Source organism: Eumetopias jubatus, unplaced genomic scaffold, assembly GCF_037043125.1.
Source record: "Eumetopias jubatus isolate StellerSeaLion01/CBP00866 unplaced genomic scaffold, mEumJub1_p1.0 scaffold_14, whole genome shotgun sequence".
NCBI classification, from domain to species: Eukaryota; Metazoa; Chordata; class Mammalia; order Carnivora; family Otariidae; genus Eumetopias; species Eumetopias jubatus.
Genome location: NW_028274820.1, coordinates 48319330 through 48340922, shown reverse-complemented (window position 1 = coordinate 48340922; position 21593 = coordinate 48319330). Strand labels below are relative to the sequence as shown.

Sequence of the window (21593 nt, the reverse complement as noted above, 5' to 3'; positions counted from 1 at the left end):
AAATTAGATCTGAAGTGCAACATATGGATTAGTCATAGGTAAATTATTATGGATTATGAAATGTCTTTTATGTCTAAGGACAAATTAGGGTAGATAAGATAGGACTTTGTGAGGGTGAAGGTTGGAGCCAGTATTTTCAATTTGCTAAAGTCCTGTAATTTGGGGGGATGCCTGGAAATATATTTTTAATTTCCAAACGGAGATCAAAAATATGTAAAGGATGTAACTTTGCATTGGTATCACTTTCTGAGTACTGACACTGCCATTTAAACATTTTTAACGTATCTACCACAATTAAATATATTCACACCTCATCCTGAAGAAAATTGAAAAGATAACGTTTTCAGTGACCACAGTAGCACTTAAAAAAAAAAATGTGTCTATTTTAAAATTTTGCCATAGCTACTTTGTATTATAATTTTACTATGTACAATTCTTTATTGATTCTTTGTCTTTTGAGTTAGATTGCTACTGACTGAAAGGCAATTTCCATTATTTGATCCCATGAAATCATGAGTTTATATATCCATCCTGTCAGCATCATGGTAACGTCTTATTCTTAACAGCCTGTTTTAAGTGGTGCTTTAGTGGGTGGTGTCCTAGAAATTCATGGTTAAAATGGACCCTTTTGTGTGTGAGGGAGAGAAACAGAAGGATATAAAATTGAATTTGAAAAGGATTGCATTCTTCTGAAATTGCTGATTAGAACTTACCTGCTAACACAACTTGAAGAGAAATAATAAATTTCATATGTATCTAATATAAATGCATAGCAACTTTTGAACATGGTTTTTGGTGCAGATCTAGACGTTCTTGAGGTTCCCTTTCATCAGTGACACTAAGGACAAAAGTCAACAGTGATTCGCTGCCCCAGAGTGGGATGGTTTTCAGTGGTGTGACATAGTAAGTCAAGTTCCCTGCTGCCCCCACACTTGAAATCAAAGTTTTATCTCCAAGAACAACCTTTCTTCACCAAAGGTTATTACTTCATGCAGACAAGGCTTTTTTTTTTTCTTTTGTTTTGTGTGACCTTCAAATAGTAGGTTGACTTAACAGTAGAGATGTCATTATATCCTCTCCATTTACTTCAGTGGCTGATACTAAATTTACATTCAAAATAATTTCTCACAAAGTTCCTTTAAATAGTGTGAGCTCTTGTTTCTCGCTCTCCATGTCATCCACAATGCCCAGTAGTCATAATGTACTCACTTTGATTTTTCCAACAGTTATACTGTTTCTTGTTAAAATGGAACATAAATTGGATATGTGCTCATTAATTTTTTTTTTTTTTGTGCTACGGTGAGAGCTAAACAATTTAAAAACTACATTATTTTATGTGGTTTACATAGAAAAGGAAATGAGAATTAAGCATTAAATTACAGAAGTCCATACTTGATTGAGCAAGAATCATTTTGTGTGTAGGGGTAGGGGTTCTACTACTCTTTTTGTTGTACCAGGAAATACTCTGAAATATGAAAGGAAGACTTCTTATTTGGACTTGATTAAAAGATAGCAGGTGGAGTAAATTTATTATATTTGAAGTATTTATTGGAATTACATAAATGTCTTTTCATCTAGGGTCTACTTGCAAAATAAAAAAAAAGTTTGTTAAAAATAGAACTTGGATGTGGTGTAGATAGCTTAGATACACCTTTTCCAGAGGGTCCTAATCAGTATTGATGAAATACTGCTTTTCTGGTTCAGTTATTAGAAATGTGTCATTTCTTGAATTTCATAATATAACTTCATTTCCTTTGACCTGTGTAGAAGCTTGTAATTAAAATCAATAATAATAATAATAATAATAATAATAATAATGTCAGACCTCCACAGTACTAGGAAATGGAAACAACAGCTCTTAAGCTATGCTTTTTTCCAAATCACTGGTCAGTATAGAGTTAGGAGTGGAAGCTGATGTGAGACTGAAGACAACTGAAACTTACTGTTTTCCTTCTTTTAGAGGATCAAGTATTAAAGATGTTTCTGTCATGGGGAAATAGCCCCCCCCTTTTTTTTGTCTCTTTAAATATGTTTATACTCTTGTATTAATGCTTATACATCAGTACAATCATTTTTAATTTTAAAAGCGGATGTGGTATAAAACCAGGCTTAGTGGCTTCATGATTATTTTGTTCCATGGCTTGAAGCTTCATTTCGGGATTAAACAGAATACCACCGTGCAAAGGTTGATTTTCCTGTTGTTTTACTTTTATTTAAAATAAAATTCAAGTTTATTCAGGGAAACTTGTTGCTAATTCTTTGATTCAAAATGAAATGCTACAAAGTTCAGCAATAATCTATTATAATCTCAGGATAAAGAAAATCTGAATAATAGGCAAGAAAAATAAGACATTTCTTCAGTGACTTTTTTCCTCCCTTGCTCCCTCCACTCTCTTAGTTCCTTCCTTCCTTTCCTCCTTCCTTCCTTTTTAGTTTTATACATTTATGTTTTTGTGATAACTTACCCTATAAAGCCGGATGGGTTAAATATATATATATATATATAGAGAGAGAGAGAGAGAGATGTCTATCTAGCTATAGATAGATTTAATTCTGTAAACTTGTCATTTATTTAAATGTATACCTTAATGGATCTGAGCTGTATTTGGGATAGAGCAATAAAATTGGTGTGTTTATTGCAAGTTCACGTTGACTTGCTTTAGCTCTCTGGAAGGGTGTGACATGAAAAGATTGCGGTTGGGCCACATGGCTCATGCTGGACTGTGTTTTTGTGAATGGAGGCAGAACTCCAGTTCTGCCTGCTTGTCTGGAGGAATTGCTGAGGAGATCAGCTGTCTCATTCACAGGCAGAAAGAATGACTCATACATCTTCCGCCTTGTTTGGCTCCAGGTCATTGTTACAGTGGATAGAACTGGTTTTAATTAAATATTAACCCCTTTTATACTTGACGTTTGTTCCATTTGTAATTTTTCCACTTTTTTCCAAGCTTTAAAAGAAAACTCCACGGACCTCTAGTTTGTAAAGAGCGGGGGCTTTTTACTTGCCTGCAGCCAACCTTGGAAAATATTTAAAACTCTTACCTTTTCTTAAGTTGTTAGTATTTCAGTTGAAAGTTTAAGCATAAAATAAAGGGACTCTATTTAAAAATTGCCCCCACCCCCAGAAATGTTAGTTAAGAAAGTATGCTGAAACTGAAAATGAGGGTTAGTGATTCTGTGACATCTAGATCATGATTAAAATTTTCATGAGTTTGTTTCTTATAATATGTATTGCTATGCACTAAAAGAGAGAGAGAGAAAAAAAAAACAACTTTGGATAATCTAGGTAAAGCAAGGAGCAGAGAGAGCAGATACTACCCTTTTAAAGCCCGAGTCCTGAGACTTGATGGCAACTTGTCTATTAATGTGCAATGAACTGATAGAGCTGCTCCAGCTATTACCAATAAAATCCACATGCTTAATCTTCTTGAAAGCCTTTTATTGGTCTTTTGGTCTATACTTTTCCCCCTTGTCCTTTCTTATTCTTCCCCTTCCTCTTTAATTACATAGTGTGGGGAAACATTTTCATTCCCCAAAGGTGATTATTCCAAGCCTAGTTTATAATAGATAGCAGTGAAAATAGTGTTTTTTAAAGGTTGGCCTCTATGGTTTATTTTCCACTTTGGAGTTGGTATGGCTTGCCACAAATTTTCAGGCGGCTGTAGTTTGCTACTTCACAGAATTCCCGTGAATTGAGGAAAAAAGGAGTGTGGCAATACTTTGTCATATTTTCCTTGCCCAGATCCAACGTGTGTTTTTCGTTAACTGCTTTCCTTTTACTCTAACTTGAAATTAGAAGTATACTTAAGCCTTTGTCTATTTAAGTAGCATGCTGCTTCATTTAGTCTATTCCGTTTCTTAAGATTAGCTTCTGTGAAAATGTGAGTCATATGTTTTTTGTTAAAATGCTGTAATATGTTCAGGCATAAGTGTGAAGTATTTATTCAGTATGTTAAGGAGTTAGAACAGAAATAGCAATTCTTATAGCAATTCTTATTCTTTTTACAAATTGTTATGGACCTATTTTCTTTATATTTGTGAAGTATAACTTCCAGCTTCTTCTAAAATTTGGCTTTCCCCCCCCCCATGCTTATCCCAACACATACCACATATCTACCAGTGATTTTTATGTCTTTCTTGCAGTGAAACATATCACAGAGTTGCAGTTTTGTCTTATGATGTGATAGTAAGGAAAAAATAATGTCTGACCTTTAGGACATTCATACCAGCATATTTAGTTACAAATAATTTTTGTTACTTACCAGCTATTTTTAACTATTCCTGTAAAGAGATACTACATTTTTATTAGATTCTTGTAAATGTTGGCTTTTTTTAAAAGCATAGTAATTGCTGTGGTTGATAATTTTGCATCTCCATAGTTATGTCTGTTTAGCTGTTAATTTAGAAGGAAAACCAAAACATGTGGGTATGGTGGAAAAAATGTGTAGGATTTGGTTCTGTCTACCTGCTGTTATTTATTAAATAGATATTGAAAACATTTTTGTATTTTTTTGGTGTGAAGACTTACTTTAAAGGCTATTTCTCCACTTAGATGAATCTGTGAAAAATGAAGCTTGCTGTAATGTCAAAAATGTTTATAGTTAAGAGAATACTAATGTACACATTTTAGCTGTTATTTTTATCCCTTTCCAATATAATTCAGGAGAAGTGAAGATTTTAAGCTTGCATTGTAATGACTGAAGTAGTTTTGTGTGTGTGACTTGAAAGAAATGGGTAGGAGGTGAGGATTTGGAAAAAATAAGTAACATTTAGTATTTAATTTAATCATCACAGAAAACCCGTATTACCACTATTAAACTGATGAATAAAATACAGTTCAAACAGGTTAAAATAGTGTATACACTTTACACAGATAGGAAGTCATAAAACTGTGACTTGAAGTTTGCATTGCTTTAGTTACTCATGGTAGCAGACGTTAGTGGAATATGAAGAGGAGAAAAAAAAATCTCTTCTTCCATTGTATGCTGATCATTTATAACTTGAGAGAAAGTTCTTAATTTTTTTGGTGGCAGAGGATGGAATTTGTCTTTATTTAATAAGCTGATGTATTGGTGTACAGACAACATTAGGAAATAATTTAATGTCAGGCTGTATATATTTTAACAATCGGCAAGATGATCATTGGCTCTGCTCTTAATAACATGACATAAGTTTTATTCAGCCAGGTATTTCTGCTTTTAAAAATGTGATTAAATAAGCTGATACAAAAGAATAATCTTATCTATGTTGTATTTCTTTTTTGTATAAATTTTTAAATACAGAGTTTCTTTTTATAGGGAATTTTTTTTTAACTCATTCAACTACCAACCTGAAACTTTTTCCGCAGAGAATGATTATATTCATAAACATTCACCATTCACAGTAGGCTCTTTTTTAAAAATTAATTGACATCTATTTTAACATGACTTGACTGGATAAAATATTTCAGTATTAGATATTATTAGTAAAGTAATACTAGTAATCAGATCATAGCTAAAGTTAAATAGGATAGCTCCTCTATTTTTACCAAATTAAAAGGAACTAACTTCTATTTTATGTCATTTATGTGTGTTTGTGTTTATTTGTGTGTGCACGTGAAAGTTTGTTTTAGTAATATCTTGTCAATTTGGAATAGGTTATTTTGATGTCTAAAATCAACCGTGATGAAAATATTTTAGAAGTGAAAAAGTGTACTTGTGTTTTGATTGCTGCTGAGTGCATGAAGTCCTTGCTCTTTAGTATTTTTTTCCTTTACTAAAAATAAGGAAGTTATTTGACATGAGGATTGATTAAATAGTGATATTCTTTTCACGAGTGTTGTATAGTTGCCAGGAAACTATTTTGCATGAAAAGATGGAATTTATTTTTATTATTTATAATTTTATTATTATGACATAATCACTACAATATATTATTTTTTTCTCTGTGACCAAAATCAATGGATATGCTTTCATTAAAAAAAAAAAACTTTGTAGCATATTTCGGCCAAATTTAGGTCAAGCACTTTTCCTTATGGTAGTCTCATTTGCAGTTGACTGAATATACCCAAAGCAGGCATTTCCATCAAAGCAGAGGGATGTGTGTACGTGCACATCATTTGAAAGGATGCTCTAGTTAATATAGTTAGGCTGCTGCAGCACTAGCAATGGATACATTGAAATACTTCTTCATTCTTGCAAAGTAGCCCCCCTGCTGATAGAAATCCTGTAGCTTCTTCTATTTTGTATGTCTCTTTTATTTCCATCTGGCATGTGATATTCAGAAGGACCACAACTGCCACAATTATATTTCTGACACTTAGGTTTTCTCGTTGACATCAATGGTTGCTTCTATTTTCCCTCCCAAGTATTGCTGTCAATACCATTTTAAATAGGAGCTCACTGGCAAATAATCATAGGTTTGATCTGAGCTGAGAAAGATCTTACTTTGACATTCCTTATGCCTTGGCAGTTTCTCTCTTAATTTTTTTTTAATTTTTTTTTTTTTTTCCCTTCAGCTCAGGTACCTGACAATGATGAGCAGTTTGTGCCAGACTATCAGGCTGAAAGTTGTAAGTATAGTATGACTCATCTCTTGAATTTTTCTGTCTTTCTGGTTTCCTTCTTTCATTCTTTCTCTTTGGTTGGTTTCTACCTCCACTGTCTGTTCTCATGTTATGTTGGTACCTTTTTAGCGTATAGTCATGAGGTGATTCTATTTGTCAAGTTGTGACATCAGCAGAATCCCTGTATGATCTGAGCGGAGCTCCAAAGAGTAGCTAAGGAAAACTGTTTTGATTAAAAGATGGTCCTATTCTGTGTATTTGGTTAATACCTTTGGAGAAGAAATAGGGTGTGACCCATGAATGTGCAAATGTTTACCTCCAGCTTTTTGGTACGTTCATGAGAAAAAGTCTGAATGCTGATGGGAGAAAGTCAGTAGTGAAGATCTGTGTGAGACTATGTATTGAATAACTTATAAAAATTTGTTGGCTTGTATTATTTTACATTCACGAACTTTCACCTGCTTTGATGTAATTTTTAGCTTCATTTTTGGCCTCCTGGTTACAGTGACACAAATGGAAGTAGCCCATAGCTTCTCCTAGGCTCCCTTCAGTATTTCTTTCCCTGAGCCTTGCTCCAGGGCCTGTCAGAGAATGCGTGAGTTGTGATTCATGGGACAGTCGCCTCCCAGTAATCCCTGAGTGAGCATTATGCCCGTATAAACATGGCTGCCTCCGGCTTTCCTCCTCATATTTATGCTCTGCCATTCTACCAACTAACTGTAGCTGTTGACCTGATGTGTAAAGAGTAAAGAAAGGGGTATAAATGCCATCTTGATGATGAAAGTGACCTAATACATTTTCATTCTGTTAGTTACCACGTAGAGCTCTAACTTGTTTCATTTTTCCGGACCATTGACGATTTCACAGGGGGCAGTATCAACAGCAACTAGAGATGCTTACTGCCTTACAGCTTATCAAACTCATATTCTCACACGTAATCTCACACGTCTAATACCAATACCTATGTGACTTCGAGGAGCAGATGTCTGTGAGCAATGTTTTCCGCTTTTCTGTTTGGTATTTTAAATTTCCCAGGTGTCAAGGGTTGGTTGTAAGAAGTTACATCCAGATTTCCTCCTGTGTTTTAGTTCAGCTTCATTAAAAATTTTTTTTGTTCAATTGTGGTAAAATATACATAACAGAAAATTTACCATTTTAACCATTTTTTAAGTGTGCAGCTCAGTGGGACTCACGTTGTGTAAACATCAACACTGCCCACCTCCAGAACTTTCTCATCATCTCATTCTCAACTCTGTACTTACCAAAAAATAACTCCTCACTATCCAACCCCCTGGTAACTGCTGTTCTGCCAGATTGATTTTTGATCTAAGAAGAGAATTTTATGTGCTGTTTGATGTCTGAATATTGTTATTAGGCAATTTCAAGAAGCCTATTCAGCAATGATATAGACCTTAATTAGATACCCTTAGAAATTTCCAGAAAGATGACAGCCAAGGATGATGGCTAGGCAAGGCCTTCCTTTCTTCTTTAAAATGTGGGAGGGGAATGGTCACATTTCCAGAATTTCTCTTTCTGTGGGACACTGGAGTTCTTTCTAAAAGCTAAACCTGTCATCTGAGTGGGAGAATTATTCTCATTGAGTCATTTTACATCTGAAGAAACTGGTAATGGTTCCAGTACTATACCGAATGCCAGGGTAAAATCACTACCAGAAAGAAATTTTTGTTCCTTTTCTTATTTGACCTCTTTTCAGTTTTTCATATTCTTGACTCTTTTATCTCCTTTTAAACTCTTTCTTCTCTTGGTCCACCATGGGATGGTTTTTCCTTTCTCTTTTAACTACTTTGATTACTTCTTCTCCCTCCACTCATCTTCCTTCCCTCCACTTTCCCCAGGGTTCTGTCCCCAAGGCTTTGCTCTCGTCTAACATGGGCCATCCCTGCACAGTCACATAGAACTATCTGTGATGATAGAAATAATCTGTTTCTGACTATTCGGTATAGTAGCTGCTAGCTACGTTGCTCACTGAGCACATGAACTGTGGTTAATGGGACTGAAGAAATGAATTTGTTGTTTTATTTAATTTCTATGACTTTAAATTTAAAGAGCCACACGTGGCTATTGGTTGCTGTAGTGGCCAGCACACTTCTGTATAGTGATGTCTCCTACACTGTTATCTCTGGCCTGGGTGTCCCCCTGCCCCTGTCTACTGGGCATCTTCCCCTGATCCACCACGTGATCCTTGTGCCAAGTGAGAAAAAACGAAACACCTCGGGACTCAACCCTCAGCCCTTAGCTAAGCATCGGCATAAAACACCATTACACGTGTTGCTCCGGGGACAGTTCCCGCTCATCCAGGCCAATGTGGAAATTATTATTATTATTTTTCCTGATTAATGTCTCTTTTGTACTTCCCTTGCCTTTCCGAGTTGATGGCATCACCATCTAAGCTGAAAATCTTTATCTGCAATTCTTCCCGGTTCTTTACCATAGACCTCCACTTGCTTACCAAGTTGTTGATTCTACCTTTCAAAAATATCTTAATTTTGTGGTCTCTACTTCCCTCTATTTGACTGAGTTCACATCCACATTCTGCCTTGACTGATCCCGTGAGTAAGCCTTTTGGTGGTGTTCTTTTCAGTTTTCCCTCCTCCCAGTCCATTCTCTGCAGTGGCATTAATGCATTGCTGTCTGACCTTGTTAATTTTCTCCTTAAACTTTCTTCAGAACAAAGTCCTACAGAACATTACTCTACCATCTGGGCCTTGACTTGCTGTTTCAGTTTTAACTCTTGCCATCCCAGCACCTGGTTCCTCCCTGTCCCCTGAGCTTGAGCCCTTCTAATTTTTCAATTCTCCAAACAGATGGAGCTGTTTTATGTCTCTCCGCCTCTGCACATGTTGTTCATTTTGCTTTATAAACTTTTACTTTTCCTTTGTGGTGTTGGTAGAGCTCCTATTCCAGACCTAGCTTGGACTTCACCCCATTGAAGTCTTTCTTGACTTTTTCTTGCTACCCTTACCTGCAGAGTTAGACTCTACAGTATCTTATGTCTTGTACTTACTGTAACATTTTAGATACATGTATTTCTTCAATAAGACTGTAAACCTCTGGAGGATTAGGAGCATGTCCTGCCTAGCATGTTATAGAAGCACAGTAAGTAAAATTGTGATCACATAAATGTGGTCAGCTTCTTCATGCTCTTTTCCTCCTAAGTGTTTTCAGAGTCCTAATTCCCTTCTTAAGGTAGAAAATATATGATCATGCCTTAACACGCTAGATGTAGTCTCATTCTGGAAAAACATGCTAAAACCGTGAATGTTTAAACAAACATTTTTCAGAATGCTGAGGTTTTATTTTTCTTCAATAATGAATATTTACAATTTAACAAATATGGCTCCGAGACTTGTGAATAAAACACCTAATTTTAAAGGAAACCTCTAAACAAAGGTAAAAATAAATCTGAAATAGTCTAATAAAAAGAAAATGGAGGTGTGCTTTATTTCACGTTTCCACTGACATAAAGGACTATTGTTTGAAGATGGTGAACAGCTAATTTCAATGTTCATTGAGAACAGAACAAAGGGAAATGATTCAAAAAGAGAAATAGGGTATATGGATTAAATTCTAAGGATTTCTGGATGAAGGAGGTTATCAAATATTGGAACTGAAAGGTTAGATTGTCTGCTAAATGCCTTTTACAAATGTTTGATTCTTCTCTGGTAGTGCTTAGTGGATCAGAGGGATCCTATCGCTAGGAATAGAAAGAAACCCTGCCCCCTCTGTGTGGCCCGTCTATAGACTTTATGGGGCTGTTTTTTTCAAACATAAATAATCAGATTTCCTTACATACCTCAATCAAATAAAATGCCTCTCTTTATTGCTTTAGTCCTTTGGTAAATGTAGGTTAGGAGAATGAACAGCCGCAGTCTGTTCAACCCTGGATTATAGAGCATACATTTGACCTTCGTGAGGTATAAATGTATGTGGAAGAAGAGAGAACAGAGCGTTCAAAATTGTGAGAAATGAGATTAAACCATAACACTTGGAGATTCTCTAAAAATCTTCCCATTCTTTACTTTTACTTACAAAATGTGTCAACTGGAAATCTAGACTCTAAAGACCTATAGCTTGCTGCTAACCTTTGAAGGGTGCTGACTTCTGAAGCACTTATAGACAGTGAAGGCAAATGAAAACAAAAAACTTCCTACAAGTCCATCCTGGGAAGTGAATGGAGGCTAAGAGAAAAGCTTACTTGGCTCTAACAAATTGTTTATTTCTTAGAAACAAATCTTTTCAGAACTCAGACACTCTGCTGTAAAAAGCAGAATTACTCTAAGATATTCTTTAGTCCAGAGGAAGTAGAAAGCTGACTTTTCAGAAAAGAGAATTTAAAGAGTATTTAGAACATAAATTAGCCTTATCTTTCCAAAGTAGACACAAATTTATATATAAACTGAATTTTTGTAAATTATGTGTTTATTAATAATCTTACATTTTAAATCACATACTTTAAATGTAGTTATAGCACTCATCTTTTGAAATCTACTACCCTTCATTTTTTTTCATTAGAGTAATATGTTATAATTTTTCCACCTAGTTTGTTTCCATTTGGTTACATTGGTTCTTTTCATTGTTTTCTCTACAGTGATTCACAGGATAGATGATGTTCCCTTTACCTTTTACCTCTTCCCAGAACAGTCCCAGGGGTATAAACAGAGTTATGCAAAAATTCCCAGCAGGATAGGTCTTTATAACTCTACTCCTTTCTCTTGTACTCAAGAAAGAACACTGGAATGCAAGTCAGTTAGAATAGTGTCATTAAAGGAATAACAATAACCTTGACTCTGATATGTTTATATATCAGAAAGTAAATATTAAAAGTTTGCAAGTTTGCGTACTTCGACTGAAATTTGTAATAGGGTACTAGTGACCCAACTGAAAACAATCAGGGCAAACCAGCGTGTGGGATTTCAGCTGTTAAAGCCACTATTACATGGATGAGTCTTTGTTCAAGTAAATAAAAGTCATAGCTATACTTCATTTTCTTAGGAATTAAAAAAAAATCTAATAGTACTTGGGTCCCTTTTGCAGTTACATCGGGAGGGGGCGGGGGGCAACTTAACAGATAATGATTACCAATCTGCTTTTTAAGACACTGAGGTCAGAGAAGTCTCTGTGCAGACCCTGACTAAATAACTTCTTTTGTGTTAACCTGTCCTTGGCCCTGCATTGGGAAGTTCCATTGGTGGCTTGTGTTCCTTACTTTTCTGCTTTTCTACTAAGCCACCTTCTTGTGTTGTGTTCCTTTCTACACACATAGTGAGTACTTGATAAAAGTTAGCTTTTTATTACTAATTTTGAAACCTTTCTTGCCTGATTAAATTTTTGGATATGACTGGCCGGGAAGACTTTGTCTTTCCTTCCTACGGCTTCTTTTACCCGAAGGTGAGCATACATTCAAAGAGGAAGTCCATTTCTGGGATTTGAGAACATGAGTTTGTTACTGTGTCTTGTTTTCTTCAAAAAAAAAAAAACAAAACAAAAAACGAAAACAAAAAACTGAGGCATGTTTAAACATGCCACTGTACAGACTCAAACTATCCACTTCAAGGATGAATAGCCTCGTGCCTTCCTCATCTTAGATAGTATTACTTGAGATCTAAGCTATAACCAGCTCTTGAAGGTTCTGTTTCCTTTGTGTATGGTTTTTGTTGTTTCAGTTGTTTTGGGTTTATTTGTTTCTTTGTCTTTTTTGTCTTTCGCTTTTTTCTTTTTTATATTTTATCAAAGCATTATGTTCACAGAGTGGGGAATAAAAACACAAATAAGATTGTTCAACACAGTCCTGTTCTCTACAGCAACCTTTTTTTTTTTTTGATGCCTTTCATTTGTCCCGCATGCTAAATAATATCCATACGCTGCAGCTTCTTGATTTGTCAATTTTAGATTTTTATCTGGCACCCCGTTCAGGAAAATAAGCATTTGAGATGTGTTTTAATTATTTTACTAAATGTAATGAGCTATGGAATTCTACATAAGTCCAGTAATCTTATTCACATTTGAGTATGGACAAACATTTGGGTAGCTTGTTCAAATGCAGCTTCATGTTCCCTGTCCTATGAGAGTTTGCCCTTCAGGTCTGGAGTTGGGCCCTCAAATTTCTCATGAGCTGTTAGAGGATTCTGATGCAGGCTTTCCGTGCAACATAAAGTTAGATATGTTGCTTATCATGTCATTTACTTATTTGTGGAACAATGACAGCAGTATCAGTCTTGGAATTAAGTTGTAGGATGGACTCCTGTTCATGTATACAATTCATTAAGTGATAGAGTTTCTGAAAATTTTTATAGAAGTAATACACTTCATTTTGTTATGTAAATATACTAGGGAATTAAAAAATGAAGTCTACATAAAAATGATATTGTTGACATTGTTAATTTTTATAATCTTTGATAGAGTTTTTGTATTATCCAGTTCCAAAGATGATTTTTTACTTATTTTCCTTTACCCTCAGAAAGTGCTCACTGTAGATCCCTGTCATACTAGAATCAGTTCTAGTTTAGAAGGAATCCTCCCCTTGCCAGTTAAGGAGAACCAAGCATTGGTGGCGCTACCGTGTTCTAGATGCATCCACTGGGGGTACTCATCGCCCGACGGTCTACTCTTTCACTGTTAGTGTGCATCTCACCTATGTTGGGCACGGTTTAGAGTCCAGTGGCCACCTTTTCAGCAAAACAAACATTTTGGTTGGTGCTTGATTGTTTCACAAAGAACATATTTTTCAAAGGAAAATAAACCCAGTGGAAAAAAAAGCTACCTTTACAAGAAATTTTGTTTTAGATAACATCCTGGAAGTCTGTCAAGTTCCATAGAAGAAACAAACTCTAAATCATACACCTCAGGCATGTCAGTTAACCTTTATTTACTTATCTGTAAAATGACAGGGAAGTAAATAATCTCTCAAGCCCAGAACACATTATGATTCTATGGCACTTCTTCCATGTTCAAGGAAAAAAAGGAAAGATAATATCTAAATACAGGGAATGCTTGCTGAATATAAAAAGGTAGATTTTAGAAAAATCACAATGGTGAAATATGTATAATTAGAAATTACTGTAAATGACTATATATTTATAGCTAGAAAATTGCATCAGTTTTAATAAAGTCTGTTCAGGTAGATCCTTTTCAAAATTGTTAGTTTTATCAGCTCATTCTTCTAAGATAGATAGTTCAGATTTAATGCCAAAGTGAAAACCAAAGAACAAAGCAATGCCAAACCCCCCACAAAACTAGAGTTTCTGGCTATATTACAGCTGAAAGCCGAAATTGTATATTTCACCCTAAGTTTTCAGCTTTTTCTTTCCTGTTTTATTCATCCTCTTAAATTTTGCCTTTAGTTGAACACATTGTCCTAGAAATTCACTTCAGAAACATGATCAATGGAAGTATGCCAACAAATCCTTTCCACTTACCCTGCCTATAATTAGTAACAAATTATTTTGAGACAAGTGATCTGTGCCATCTTTGGTTAAATTTTGCTTAATATTAAATAAGTATATTGCTATGCGATTACTGGAGTGATTTGGCTGAGAGCCCAACAGTATTTGTTGGAAAGTTTAGGTAAGGGATGATGGTGGGAAATTGTTTGCAGAACCAAATATTATATTCTTTGTTCCAGGGTTTTTAATATACATACATACATATACTTATGCATAGTGGTGATTACGAATGCAAACATTTGCTAGTGTTTGCAAATAAGGCCAAAGCAGTCATGAAAATGACTAGATTTCTGGACCACCATTTCATAGAACATGTAAATGTTACGAAATCAGATATAAAGAAGTAATCCGAGATAAGTAGTACATGTAAACCTGCATGTCCTGTGTGTTTAGTGTTTTTATGGTTTTTATTTTTATCATTTTGCCACTTTTCCCCTTTTATAACGTTAAACATCTACTTGAGATGCACAGTGCATATTTGCTTCTGTTATTGAATTTTCTCTTAACGAGAGTTTGTGCTGTGTCTCAATAAGTAAAAATGGTTGGTTTCATGTGGTTGCATTCCCCCCCCCTTTTTTTTGTGGTGCCAAAACCCAGGAATGTACCAGTTATGGTTGCTTTTTTAAAACCTGATGAATTACACCCCAACAAGCATTACTTGCACTTGACAGTAGTTAAGGGTGATGTTAACTCAAAACTCAATTACTGACAGTATATCAGAAATGGCTAGATTAAAAATCCTGTTTATACAATGTCTGATTAAACTTTAAGACAGAAAAAGTGCCTTTGTGCAATGATTTTATATGCAGTCTTTGACTCTTACTTAAATCTAAGGTTTAGCAAAGACGTTCATTTTGCTGTAGATGCCACATTGTTAAACCAGTCAGAGGCTTGTTTCATAGTTGCTCCTAGTTTTTGACTTTACAGTCTTATTAGGGGAGATTTTTAAATCCCTAAAAGAGACTTGAATTGTGATTGCTCCTTTATTTATGTCTTACTATAAGGAAATCTTGTATTCTTATTTCTGTTTGCAAAATTGGAATGATTGTATTCTTAGAAATGTAAGCCATATTCATTCTTTTGATTTTTATGATTTAAAATATGAGTAATAAATCTTAATAGTGTAACAGTTCTCATTTTACTTATGAGATTTTAGTTTAAATTATTTATTGATACAAATGTCCGTAGTTGTATTTTTTTTATTGAGGGTGTTAAGTAGGTTGACAAGACTCTAAATGTTTATTCATTTAATGAACATGTTTTGGTCTGTCCTTTGCCCTGTTCTGTCTAGGCACTGATAATACAGTGCTGGACAAATAAGAAAAATACCTCTGCTCTCATGGAACTTATATTCCAAACTGCATGGAATTGAATAAATAAAGTCTTATTCATCCCATGTCAAGGGATGTGGAGTTGTATAGGGGTCAGCATTTATGCATAGACATGGTATATTCAGATGCTGGTCTATTACATTCTGAAGAAAATGTGCTTATTACGTTGTTTTTTTTTGTTTTTTGTTTTTAATTTTATGTTTATTTCTACAAAAAGCACTCTGTTCAAAGGTATGGCCACTGGATTTTACAGTGGATTACTGTCATTGTCTATGTCCATACCTCTTTAGCCCATGCTTAAATCCCTGTGATAGGGACTAAGAGGGTTGGTTATCTTACGTCTCTTAATAAATCATGTACTCTGGTGGCAATTATATATGCAAAATACTGACCTACTCTACTTTTTGAGATCATACTCATTTTAAAGATTCTGTTCATTCATGAATCATTTCATTTATGAATGTCATTTATTCTTTGCTTATCTTAGAATTAATGAATTCTGTGTGGTCATAAATGCTTTATATACATCTCAACGTTAATATTATTTAAGTTGGCTTATAGAGGATGGATCACGTCCTACTACACATCTTTGTATAATTCTCATTTTGTGGGTATTCAGTGAATTGAATGATGAGCTTCTCGGGTATTTAGAGTCTTAAAAAAGTGTTTTAGACATATTCATGCACAGGTGGCTTAAGTTGTCTGAAATCTAATGCAACTATTCTGCTTGTATTTTGCCATGTTTTGTTTTTTCTTTGAGGGATAATGGAAAGCCATTTGCATTTATGTAACATTATCAGTGATCAGTCTCTGTTAACAGATTAGGGCTCTCTAATAAATATTATTTGATACTCCTATCTCAAAATACATTTCTCGGTAATCTCTATTTAACGCAACTACTCTGAAATAACTCGGTATTTTTTCCCATTTTTTATAGAGAAACGTAGGGCATAAAATAATCAACTAAGGCCTCAGGTGATTGAAATCATATAGGTTGGATCCCCAGCTCAAACTTGCATAGTCTAGGAACATCTCCTTTCCCTGAGGGCCAGTACTCAGCCCACTTGTAAAGGTTTCAAAACTGTTGATACTCTTTTTTGGGGGGTAGCTTCCCCACCCCCTTCAGTAGACTCCACGGCCAACATAGAACCCAACTCGGGGCTCGAGCTCATGACCCTGAGAACAAGATCTGAGCTGAGATCAAGAGTTGGACGCTTAACTGACTGAGCCACCCGGGTGCTCTGAGAGATGAAAACATTTGACCTCTCCTTTGTGCACCAACTGTTACTACTCTTAAAAAAAAAAAGAAAAAATTCATCACTAACAGAGAATGTTCTTCATATAGGACATGGATATTGTTTGAAAATTCTTCTTATTAAGGCATGATAGATTGAGAGGGACCAAGAGAACCTTCCCATAGGGGTTTGTCCCAAGAAAGATGTTCTGTGAACTTATCTGAGCTAATAGCTATGGTTGAAGGAGGGTGGGAGGACTTGGTACTTGGAACTGTCCCATTTCTCATCTAGGCTCTAGTGCTTGCCTTTCCCTGCCTCAAAGACTTCCTCTTATCCAGAATTTGAGAGAGATTTATGATACATCATATATTTGCCTGTTGTGTATCTGCAGTTTTTGTCTGAAAATGTTTCAGACATGGTGTATTTTCCTCACTGTGGGAGAAGAACCTTTGGGCGGATGATGAAGTAGTGACAACAGTAGAGGCATCTGTGTTAGTACTAGTCAGAGTAGGAGGATTCACGGAATTCCCAAAGTCATAGTAAATATTCACGAGAACCCCAGAGCAGCAGAGTGAAGAGACATCAGAGATTAATGATCTCAGTGCTCTTGTTTTAAAGATGAAAAACTGAAATCCAGAAAGGTTATTTGGCTCTGTGATTTTAAAACAAGAACGATTGTATGCCCTTACTTGTGTGTTGGGAAAATAGCAAATAAGAATTATACAAACTTAGATTCTTTCATTTATTGGTGACCTTTTCTTTATCAAATACTCTATAACACTGGAGTAAGAAATACTTTTGTCAACCATTTTCTTGTTAAAGAAGGCACTTTAAGCTTAGCTACCTCAGTAAGACAAATATATTTTAGGAGGGAATGAATTCAATTCAATATCTCGTTATGCCAGTTTTTTGTTTACTATATCAATTTTGATGTATTTGTATATAATTCATAGTTTACAGTCATTTAGGTTTTTCTCATTATGATCAAGTTCTATAAGCCAATACCAAATTCTGGATAAATTTTGATCAGAAAGAAATATATCCCCCCCTTTGCCCACTTTTCCCCCGAACCTTTCAGTCCCGATATTTAAGGCCCAAACATAAGATCTTTATCTGGGATTTTCTTTGAGCCACAGAGTAGCCAGCAAAAGTTCTGTCAAATACCATTCAAAAGTTCTGTCAAATACTATTCAAATACTATTCAGCAAAAGTTCTGTCAAACCCCTGGCCTCGGTTAAAAATGGCTCGTTCCTATCAAGATGTATGGGTAATATTGAAGTGTTATCTTCGGTAGTGTTAGCTTTTCCTTTGAAATGGCAGTCACGCTGTGAAGTGAACTCTTACTGCTGTTTGAGGTTGTTTTTCTCCAACCTCATGGACACAACAGCCTTATTATGTTGATTTGATTTCTTGGCACTGGGGCTAGAATGTCACGTGACACAGTTGTCTCAACTCACGGGTCTGCTGGGAAAGCCAAGAAAATGGATGTCATTGCTCTGTGTTTCTGGATGTTTTGCCATCCTGAGCCTCTCCACATTGTTTTCCTCTAGGATAATCAAACCTTGTATTCCTTTTTGAAAGCTTTCCTTACATTCACTGTTTTATTGCAGATTAGAGGCTGGTGCTTTAGAAGGTTATCAGCTAATCAATAAACTTCAGTCATCTCATCTTGTGATAAAGCTGTCTCATTGATCAAAGTGAAAATTTAGGCCCTTGGCTTTTAAATGGCAACTTCTGAAGGTTTGGATAATGTGCTTATGGAATCTATAGAACTATCTGTTTATGTATATTTAGAAGTCGTCAAATGAATTTATGCATGTGTGATGTGCACATAAGGAGACCCACATACACGAACTTATTTATTTTATTTAAAATATTACATTCTTACTTTTCTTAAATTTTTTGTCAAATTTTATTCATCAGCAGCTTCCCACCCCCATCCTCTTTCTCTCTAAATATATGAAACCTTTTTTGTTGTTGTTGTTAGGACTGGTATAAAGTGCCTCCTAAACCCTTCATGCAAAATTGCAATAATTGTACGCATAGTAAAATGCACACAAATGCTGTGATTATGAAATCAGAAAAAAATGTACTCTTATTTTTATATTAATCATATAGTTAAGCAGATAACAGTTTTAGAATCTATAGATCTGGCATCTTTATTTTGGTAAAATGCAGCATGTTTTTTTTGGTTAAGAACCAGAAAGCATTTTTTCCTCATAATGAAAAATAAGTTTAGACAACAAACATTCATAATGTCAGGTATTGTGCTAGATCCTATGAAATGAAAGATAAAAACAAGAGTAGCGATCATCTCAATCTCTCCTTTCCTTTCCTTCCCTCTTTCTCTTTCTTTTCCTTCTTTCCTTCCTTCTTTCCTTCCTTCTTTCCTTCCTGCCTGCCTGCCTGCCTGCCTCTCTCTCTCTCTCCCTCTCTCTCTTTAACAGTTGAGAATTCATACATCAGAACCAAGACTCATCTTGGAACATTTGCTCTTATACATGGTGCACATAGCAAAATGTGGGAACCACTCATTTATTGAAATGCTAGGACTCTACAAGTAAAAAAAATTCATATAAATATTTTTGCCTAGTGCATGTGTACATGTATAAATTTATATGTTTGTATGATATAAATTAAGGAAAAAAACCCATAAAATGTTTATTTATAAATTTCTTCTAATTTATAACATAATGTACAAAGCAACACATATCTGGAAAGCAAGGGTGGAGTAGACAGCTCTCTTAGTTCCCTATTATTCTGTGAAAATCTTCATCCTCATAATTTGAATTGTAGAAGTGTGCTTAAGTTCTCTGTATACATAAGCCTTCGGTTTCAGGAATCTTGAATGTTTGCTTAACAAAATAATGGTGCTCTCAGAAGAGAATTTTTAAATTTTGGTTGGGACATTATTTATCTATAAGCATCATATAATTAGGTCAGAAACATATGCTACTATTATGCTGAAGTTAATCGAACATCCCATTTGGCATTTTGTCTGATAGTACTTTTTACTATCAGACAAAATGCCAAAGTACTTTTTACTATTTTTAAATATCTCTTCAAGCTCTTATATGGTATGAATGCTATAAACACTAATGTCACGTAATATGAAGTGATAGGATTCTCTCAGGGGACTGAGTACAGTGTACTACATACGAGCAAGGTATTGGACCTTGGACAGTGGAGTTCAAATTTCTGCTACTTAATAGTATGTGACCTTGTAGAAGCAGTTTTACCTTACTGTGCCTCAGTTCCTTCCTGCATAAAACAGGGATGATAATTTTACCTTCCTCTAGGATAACTTGAACCTTAAATGAGTATTAGACACACAAATATACACACACGCGTATAACATTGTGTGTTTATATGAAATAGACATATATGTTTGGACATAAAAGGCAATGGTATAAGCTTTTATTCCATATATATATATATATATATATGCACAAATATATATGAAATATACAAAATAAACAATTCACGTTGTAATTTTTATGATGAAATGCATTCATTGTGATCCGTTTACTTTTCTGTGTTGTTTTTGCCATACTCAGAAATGATATCTATACCTGCCAACTTCTAGGCTGTTTCTGTACATCCTGTAAAGTAATTTTAGGAACAACTTGACCTTCTACTGTTGATCACACTGTGCAGTTCAGTACCTCTCCACAGTGACACTATCAGAAGACACTCAGAAGTGTTTGTTCAAACCTACTGTTTCTTTGACCATAGGGATTTATAAGCAGAAAATTGAGCTGAAGACATTCGGTACTTGTAATACTGGCCCGGTTATAGGATCAGTTAACCTCTTATGTTTAAGATTACGGGTTATGAATTCTGGTTGATCAAGGACACTCTAATTTGTGGGTCTAGCAAAATTGCCTTCATCTTCAATGTTTTTGTTGATTTTGAAGTTGATGTATTCACTGAAAGGAAAAAAAAGTGTTGATTTTTCAATTAAGATGCAACCTTTACAATGCAAAGCAATAATAATTATAGCGTTCACTCAGCCTGAAGAAAAAAATTTCACTAGTTAAATAGTAATAATCAGGATGAGAACTGTATTAGAAGGGTGCTAATTTTATGATCATCTCATTTAAATAATAAAAATTAATCCACAGGACCCTTGCTGTAACACCACTTGTGACGAAATGATATTTGACTTTAGAGATGGCCTTCTGGAAGCCCCTATGAAAGTCATTGGCTGATTAAATTGTGAATGACCTAAGATCATCCTTATAAAATAGCTTCTACTCCAATGAATCAAGTATTAGGCAGTGGTTTGTCTTCTACCAGACTGGATATGTTTGATCCAAGGCATTTCACAGGGATTAGCATACTCATTCTTCTGGGATAACAAATTCTTATATTTTTAGTTTCCAAGGAAAATCAAAAGCCACAGGAAAAAAAAATTCAAATTTGAGAGTTTCAATAGTTGGCCCCTGAATACTAAATGTAAGAAAAACAGATTCTAGCCATACCTAGAACTACTAACATTTGAGGATTGTTCAGCACTGAAGGAAAGATCTGGAAGTAGCTCTAACCTTACAAAGCGACATGTTGGATTTGGATCCCAACTTGTGTAGGTTCACTTCCTAGTTCCACAGTTCACCATTTTTGTGATCTTGGACTAATTACCTAACTTTTTTGAGCCTCTTAAGTAAAAGTTAGGGAAAGTGAATGGGTTGATGTAATGATTAAATGAGATATTTTATGTCAAAATTTTGGCACACAGGTTAGTATTTGATAACTCAGTGGTTCTGTAGAAATAAGACATTGTCAGTGTATATTTAACATATATATTGTTTTGAGGCTAGAGGATTTCATAAGCTACAGGTTTCAAAAGAGTAACACCAATAATACAGTTAAAAAGAAATCAAAATGATTGCATTTGATTGATTTATCAGTGAAAAAGTTTGGTTTGTGATGTCATTTCCTCTACCTACCAAATGCTACTAGGATAGCTAATGTAGATAGCCTGAATCAGTAAATTGTTCTCCAAAAAGTAAACATTAGC

General features: G+C 34.9%; 1 protein-coding gene across 1 annotated transcript in view; it reads left to right on the top strand.

Annotated features, from left to right (window-relative positions):
• The window catches only part of ETV1 (ETS variant transcription factor 1), an 88892-nt gene that overhangs the window by 5636 nt on the left and 61663 nt on the right, over window positions 1–21593 (top strand). The window contains exon 6 of the mRNA XM_028119148.2: window positions 6497–6550. Coding sequence (XP_027974949.1) covers window positions 6497–6550 — 54 coding nt within the window. The remainder of the gene's footprint in view (window positions 1–6496; window positions 6551–21593) is intronic.